Source organism: Salvelinus namaycush, chromosome 26 (assembly GCF_016432855.1).
Source record: "Salvelinus namaycush isolate Seneca chromosome 26, SaNama_1.0, whole genome shotgun sequence".
In the NCBI taxonomy this organism is placed as follows: Eukaryota; Metazoa; Chordata; class Actinopteri; order Salmoniformes; family Salmonidae; genus Salvelinus; species Salvelinus namaycush.
The window spans coordinates 10723823-10732396 of record NC_052332.1 but is presented as its reverse complement, the minus strand read 5'-3'; the positions used below and the strand labels follow the sequence as shown (position 1 = coordinate 10732396).

Genomic DNA, 8574 nt, shown 5'->3' with positions numbered 1-8574 from the left:
GGATATGCATACAAAAGGTAACATTATATGCCCACGGGGAGAAATGATGATGCCTGTAAGTGTGACACAAGTTGTGTTGTTTAGAATTTGATTTAGAATTATTTGTTCTTTTTTTTAGGCCTTATCAATAATGAATTTAATCTTGCTTATTGACAATGTTTGGCATGTCCCTGCTCAGCCATAATGTAATGTACAGTAGGAGCCCATATATCAGTGTGAATGCTATTGAGGCCATGCAATTACTTAGAACAATGTGGACTGCAAATGGGTTCAAGTGAATATATTTAGCATAGATAGGTCTACATTTTGTTATTTTGTTTCGGTACGCAATTTAACTAACTATAACGCACTAACATTGGAATTGGAGTTGATTCCAAGGCAATACATAAAATACCATAAATTCACAACACATATTTCGCCATGGAGCACTTTCTCAAATATTTCAGACACACTCCTGAACCTATAGTGCTACCGCCTGCGCTTAGAATTACCACTGCGATAGGTTTGTTAAAATAGAGCCCTCCATGTCCCATTCCACTAGAACACCTATGGAGACACAAATGCTAGCGTGTGTGTCTGTGTGACAGGGTTCGTTGTTTATCCAAGCAGGGAGTTCTGGGGGATGTTGGATGGAGGATATTTGCTTGATTATTGTCTTCCGCTGGATAAATTGTTTCCACTGAGTGACTCAAGACTCTTGTCTTGCACACACTAAGAAAGACGCTTGACGAGACTGAGACGTGTTCTTCAGACAGACAAATCCGATTGAAATCACTGGTCCCGTAGCATTTGTTTTCTACCTTTTATAATAAACCAGCCGTATGCTGCTCATCAACCCCTACCTGCTGCTTTAATGACTGAACAATATCACCAGACAGAAATAGAATGGGGAGGGAGAGAGAGGGGTTAGGAAGAGAGAGCAGAGAGGGAGAGAGAGAGACGCAGGAGGGAGTTAAAGAGAGCCAGAAAAAAAAGGAATTGGTGGTAAAAGATAGGGGAGACAGTGGAAGACAGGGGGGAGTGAGGGAAGAGACGGGGGAGTGTTAATTCTTGATGAAACCGACTGGTCATTTGCGCGCAATATTCATAGCACAGTAAAAATACTCAGTAGAGAGTAGCTAGCAAAACACAAGAGAGATACTAACGTTGTTTTTCCTGATTAGTGTTAGCGATAAGTGTCTGAGTTAATGAGGTGGTGTCATAAACATGATGTATTGTCTTTTCAAAGTAGGTTTAATTAAACAGCTTTCTCAAACCAGGACACCGCTGGCCTGAGGGAGAGCGTAAAGCGTGAGCCAGATAAAGTAGGAGGGAGAAACGCTCACTGTGTTTGCGTACGTACAGCATGTGTGCATATTTGTGAGTGTTCATATTTGCGTGTGTTTGTGTGCATCCGAGCATGCATGCGTGTGTTATTAAATGTGTCTGGGAGCGCATTGGTATTTTTAGAGAGGCCAGGCCAGGGATTTCAGACATCCCTGTCTGCTGCCAGATCAGGGAATATTCTACTACAGTTTATCTCTGTTCTACAGCCTACTCTATGTTTATGTTAACGAGCCATAGCTATACTGTTGTATATATCTACTACAACTGTCTAGACTAATCGAAGGAGACACACGGGCGTGCATGTACGCACGCATGGACACACGCATACAAACACACACACACTTATTTTATGGTCATATTAAGCCATTTGTCTCTAGTGTTTAATCTCATCAGAGGAGCCAGTAAGTAACACCATTAACCTGAGGGCAGTGTGTGTGTCTGTGTTTGTTTTTGCATCTGTGTGTGTTCCCAGTCTATCTATAGTTGCCCACATCTCTCCTCTCCTGTGTGTGTGTGTGTGCTTGTTTCCTGTCCTAATGGGTAGTGTATGTATGATTGCATGACTACATGCCTCATCTGAGCTGCATTCTCTCTTTCATGCAAATGAGCCAGAAATTACTGTTGCTGTCCAGCATTTAGCTTTGTGTTTGCTTGCGTGTGCGTGCGTGTGCGTGCGTGCGTGCGTGTGTGTGTGTGCACAACCTGCTGGGGAAAAAGAAAGAAACAAAAGACATGAAAGATGAGTTCTGAGGAAAGAGAGATGATAAGATGGTTACAGTAGAGTGAGGGAGAGGGAGACAGACAAAGAGGGAGACAAAGAAATAAAGATGAGAGAATGAGAGAGGAAAAGAGAGACAGTGAGAGAGAATCTGTAGTAATTGTCAGTCATACAGCGTTAAAAAGAGACCTGCTTTCTTGAGGGAAGATAGACCGACATAATTATATTCTCCCCTCCTCTACTTTCTCCTCCTTAAATATCTATCCCTGAGCTCTTCAACACTGGCTAGAGACTTAATACATTTTATGCATATTAAGTGGACATTGTTATATATAGTGGACAATGAAAGCCTTTCCCCCCTCTTATTTTCTTCTTCTCTTCTTATTAGTTATCCCCCTCTTCTCTCTTTTTCTGTTCAACTTTTTTCAACTTCTTTTTTCGAATCTCAACCCTTCTCGTATCTTCTCTGTCTTCATCTAAACTCTCTTTTCCTTTTTCTCATTTCCTTTTTCATTATCCTCTTGTCCTCTCTTCTAGTCTCTTCTCTCCTCTCATCTCCTGTTCTGTCTTTTCACATGTTCTCTCATCTTCTCTACATTCTCCTTCTTATGGTCTTTTCGAAGCTATATTCTCTTTTCCTCCATCCCCTGCCTTTATTTTTTTTAATTTGTAGATTATTCTCTACTCTTATACAGTAAATAGACTGTGAGATTATCTTCTATTGTCTTCCCTGTTTTACACATAGAGACTTTGAGCTGATCCTGAGCCAAGCCAGTCACAGTGTCTCCAGCAGACCGAGGGAGTGGGCTCAGCCAATAAAAGTGATTAGCAGACTCGGACAGCCAATCACGGCGACTAGCAACATGACGACCAACCAGCTGTGGCCAACTGAGAAGGGTATAGAAAGACTATAACTGCCTGTCTACCCCATCACCCTGTACCCCTCTACACCGCCTTGAACTCTCTCGGGCCCCCCATCAACTCCCAGTCTCTACCCCCTCAGAGGGAGTTCAGTAAGCACCCTCTAACAGCCTCCAAAGCCCTTCTTCCACCATGACCAATAACAGCAGCTCCCCTGGCATCTGGGAGACCATTGATTGGTCCGAGTCAGGCCAGTGCCCGCCCTCGGTGTGCGGGGCCACATTCCTTATTGTGGCCTACAGCACGGTGATCGCGGTGGGGTTACTAGGCAACGTGGGCCTGGTGTTCATCATTGGGCGGCAGAAGGAGCTGCGTAACGTCACCAACATTCTGATCGCCAACCTGTCCTGCTCGGACATCCTGATGTGTGTGGTGTGTCTGCCAGTCACCGTCATCTACACTCTGATGGACCGCTGGGTATTGGGAGAGGCACTCTGCAAGGTGAGAACACAGTTCCTGCACCTGTATGTTTGTTGGATAACCGTTCCGTGTTTGCTTGTGTCTGTAATCTGTCTTTTTTTTCTCCTCCCGCTCCCTCTCTTCTCCCTCATATATCTCCTCTCTTCCCTCTCAGGTCACTCCATTTGTACAGTGTGTGTCAGTGACGGTGTCTATATTCTCCCTGGTGTTGATTGCGTTGGAGCGCCATCAGTTGATACTGCACCCTACTGGCTGGTCCCCAGCAGCAGGCCACTCCTATCTGGCCGTAGGTCTCACCTGGTTGGTCGCCTGCTTAATATCCCTCCCCTTCCTATCCTACAACATTCTGACTGACGATCCCTTCCAGAACCTCACACTGCCCGCCAACCCCTTCAGGTTAGTGTGTGTGTGTGTGTGTTTGATTGTGCATGCCAGATGTAGCACTCTCTCTCTCTTCCTCTCTCTCTCTCTCTCTCTCCTCAGAGACCATGTGATCTGTATGGAGAAATGGCCGACAGATAGACACCGTCTGGCCTACACCACCTTCCTGCTGCTGTTCCAGTACTGCGTCCCTCTGCTATTGGTGCTGCTCTGCTACCTCCGCATTTTCCTACGCCTACGTCGACGCAGGTGACACACACATGCACGCACACACACGTGCATGCACACTCACACGCAAGCAGGCACGCACGCACGCACGCACGCACGCACGCACGCACGCACGCACGCACGCACGCACACACACACACACACACACACACACACACACACACACACAGGACAGTCAAAGAATTGGCAAATTAATGAGTCGTTCATAGTCAATGGAGTCATTGTGAAGAAAAGTTGAAGACAAATGAGAGTCTACTTACTCAGACGCAGGTAATACATCAGGACAGGATTCAGTGAATGGTAGTCAATTAATTACCAATGATGAATTGGAGAATGAAATAAATGAATGAGTGCAGTAGTAGTCCAATGATTATCAAAGGGGATAGCCAGTGAACAGTTAATGAGTAAATGTTAATGAAGTTAATGAGTACCTGGTATAGTGTGGTATAAATCCCATTCATCTAGTCCTGTGGCCCCCCCAAGAACAAATAAAAAGTCCATTCCTGTGTTTCTCCCATCTAGGGACATGGTGGAGCGGAGCCGGATGGCCCGAGGAGCCCAGAGGATCAATGCTATGCTGGCGGCCATCGTAGCTGCCTTCGCCCTTTGCTGGCTGCCGCTCAACGTGTTCAACACGATATTCGACTGGCACCACCAGGCGCTGCCCGCCTGCCAGCACGATGCTTTGTTCTCTGCCTGCCACCTCACTGCCATGGCCTCCACCTGTGTCAACCCTGTGGTGAGTGGACTGGACTAGAATTAAATTGAAATTAAATGAACTTAATTTTTATTGAACTGAACTGTATTGATAAAAATTGTGGAAATGGAAATGTCATTACAAACATGTGCTGGTGCTGTACATTAACACCTTTTCCACACACACACACACACACACACACACACACACACACACACACACACACACACACACACACACACACACACACACACACACACACACACACAGGTGTACGGCTTCCTGAACAGTAACTTTCAAAAGGAGTTGAAGGTTCAGCTGCAGCGCTGCCACTGTGGCTTGGGGGCGCCAGAGAGCTATGAGAATTTCCCGCTCTCTACCGTCGGCAGCGAGGGGATAACCAAGATGTCAACGCTGAACCGGGCAGGGTCAATGAGCACCGCGCTGCCTCCACGGGCCGAGCCCAGTGTTAGCGTACGCAGCTAACGTCTAGCCAACAGAGTGGCTAATGCTAATGGATGAGTAGTGTAGCGTGTACAGCTGTCAGACAGGGTGTAACAACAAGGATACAGTTCATATCAAGTAAGCAGCAAACAGACAAACCCCCAAATGAACAGAGCTGGCATAGAGCAGCTAACGCTAATGGACAGAGCTAGCGGCGGATGCTAAAGAGAGACAGAGTGGAAATAAGCAGCTGGACAGACAGGACAGACAGAGGTAGTTGGCCCCAGTTCCCAGGAGGTACAATCAATTTCTGAATTCCTATGAAGCATTGCAGGCCGAGCAGACTATACAGAACTGATGTCTGCACTTAGCTAAAATATAAATGAACGAAAAGATCCATACAGCTAATCAACAGAGCAGCTCTTGGACAGAGTGCACACATGCAGCTACGCTAGGTAGCACACAGCTGGAGAGACTGCGACAGAGTGACAGACCCAGGGACGTGTGGGCTCTGTTTCCATGGTGATGGTGTATTTCTGAACTAAGTCAGTTTGTTCCCAGAAGAATTGTCGTCACCAGAGTTTGACATCATCCTAGGATGTTAAGCTGCTGTCACGCCAGTCAGATGGATGGATGGACAGACGGTCAGTCAGTCAGTCAATTCTGAACTCAGGGCTGCCTTGAGCTGATATGACAGCTGTCTGTCTAACATGAGAATAACCCTGTTGACACTGACAGCCCTCCCTCTCAGTCGCTGTCTCCCTGTGAGGTGTTCAGTAATCAGAGAGATCAGTCTGAGACATGCTGATGAAAGAGACAGAGAGAGGGGAGGAGAGAGAGAGAGTCCCTGATGTTGCTTACGCATTGCAGACAGATCATACACACACAGAGCTGGCTGACAGGACTGGCTGTCTGGTCTACTGACTGTCTGGCTGTTCTAGTGACTATCTGTCTGGGTGGCCGACTGGCTGATTGGCTGGCTGGCCTACTGTAGATCGTCATCATTAATCCACATCAACTTTATGATTGTACAAAACAGTGGAAATGGATGTAAAAATATATATATATATATCATGATTTTTATATTTTTGTCTAAAAGTAAAACAAAATTCCACTTCTTCCTTTCATTTGCGGTGAAACTGCCAAGGCTCCAGCTTGATGTTGTGCATCTGTAATTTTATATATGGAGTGTTTTTGTTATTGCTTTTAGTTGGCTCTGATTTTAATGATCCAACCATATCGCTCATGTATAAAATTAGTATTAGCTTTGGTGTGTGTGTGTGTGTGTGTGTGTGTGTGTGTGTGTGTGTGTGTGTGTGTGTGTGTGTGTGTGTGTGTGTGTGTGTGTGTGTGTGTGTGTGTGTGTGTGTGTGTGTGTGTGTGTGTGTGTGTAAACCCTCTTAGGTGTGTGTTCAGGATATAATCACCTCAGCCCTTCTCATTGGTTCCTGCCCCAGACATTGAGGCCTGTTTGGATCTTAACGGCAGGCAGTTTCCTGCTTCACTAGAGCCAATCATGTGTTAACATGTAAATACTGCTACATGCTAACGTGTTAGCTTTGGCCGGTCCAGAAACAATCCTGGCCCCTAACTCCTGGGCCCTGAGTGCTGAACTAGAATCTAGACAATAGATTCTAGTACAGATATGAACTCACCACTGTAGTACAGATGTTGGATTTTAATTTGATCACTATTCTGTCCCTCTCTCGCTTGCTCAAACACTAAAGCACCAGACAGTATATATGTTTTTCTTCCTACTGGTACTGTAGACCTATAGGTCCTATTACTGCAACATTGAAATGTACAAAAATGTATCTGAAATGAACCTATACACGTCAACAACCGTTGTTTTATATAGCTTAATAACAAAAGATACAAATTGGTCCACCACGACATACAAGTGTCAAGTGTATCCAAAATGCAGCCGTACAGTAGGCTACACCCGAACTATAGCCTACTGTAGCCTATCAAAACTAATTGCACACATAGGCCTATAACATTAGATGTAAAGGTGAAATTGAGAATAGTGAGGTAGCCTACGGAATGGAGCGTAATGCCGCATAGGAGAGCGACCGTTAGAAAATACATAGGCAAAAAGGTTACGAATCAACTATCAAAATGTCGTTCAATTGTGGCATGGGGTGGTCTAGCAGTCAGGGCTGCTACCTTCAGTGCCGTGTAGGCGTGGGCTTGACTCTGGCACACACCCTTCTGACACATATCAATCAAACCACCCAATTGACTTGATTTAGTTACACATTTCAAATACACATTTTTTTATTTTTTAAAGAGACCATACCAGACACTAATATTTTAAAGACTTTTGTATTTAATGGATAACATAAATAGGAATTATGAATATGAATATCAAAAAAGAACAGAAGGCTACACCAACATTAGTTTCCATTCACACAAAGTGTTGGGTAAAATGCCACAGTAGATTTGCCGTGGTAAATGAGGAAACACTTGATTTCAATTGTACTGAATGCTTGTAAAACACATACCTCGCCCTTAGTCTGTTCGAAAAGGACAGAAGCCTAGGTTCAATCAGATCAATCGTTAACCGGAGAAAGCAGACACCCGCATAGCCAATGCTTTGGCGTTGTTGGAGGTGGAACTGCACTGGAGCCATCAAATGGTGAGCAGCTGCTCTTGCAATCATTGTCATGAAGCCACACCTGCCACCCTTGAATTATGAAATTCAGAACGAGGAAGTGTACGCTATATAGAAATAATTATGCTCAAATTGAAAATCATGAAACTAAATAAAGAGGGTTTCTATCATCCTTATCGAGATGTATAGTACATCTCAAATTCCAGTGTTCCAACTTGTAAACAAGGCTGCATGGGATTTCTGTTAATGTGACTTCGTGCAGCCAATGGCAATGTCCGCTTTGGGTATAATCAGTGGTGTGTATTCATGGGTGCCAAGGGAAGCCAGGCTTCCAAAATATACAGTACCAGTCAAAAGTTTGGGCACACCTACTCATTCCATAGTTTTTCTTTATTTTTACTATTTTCTACATTATAGAATAATAGTGAAGACATCAAAATTATGAAATAGCACATATGAAATCATGTAGTAACCAAAAAAGTGTTAAACAAATCACAATATATTTGAGATTCTTCAAAGTAGCCACCCTTTTGCCTTGATGACAGCTTTGCACACTCTTGCATTCTCTCAACCAGATTCATGAGGTAGTCAACTGGAATGCATTTCAATTAACAGGTGTGCCTAGTTAAAAGTTAATTTGTGGAATTAACTTCCTTCTTAATGCGTTTGAGTCAATCAGTTGTGTTATGACAAGGCAGGGGTGGTATATAGAAGATAGCCCTATTTGGTAAAAGACCAAGTCTATATTATGGCAAGAACAGCTCAAATAAGAAAAGAGAAATGACAATCCAACATTACTTTGACTGACCTTCATGTCTTAATCGG

At 44.3% G+C, this 8574-nt stretch overlaps 1 protein-coding gene across 1 annotated transcript; it reads left to right on the top strand.

Moving 5' to 3' along the window:
* Nucleotides 1-3097: 3097 nt before the first annotated feature.
* Nucleotides 3098-5177, top strand: LOC120021868 (neuropeptide Y receptor type 1-like). Its single transcript, XM_038965713.1, has 5 exons — nt 3098-3406; nt 3540-3781; nt 3869-4015; nt 4517-4733; nt 4962-5177. Exons 1-5 carry the CDS (start codon nt 3098-3100, stop codon nt 5175-5177), a joined length of 1131 nt encoding a protein of 376 aa, XP_038821641.1.
* The last annotated feature ends 3397 nt before the right edge of the window (nt 5178-8574 follow it).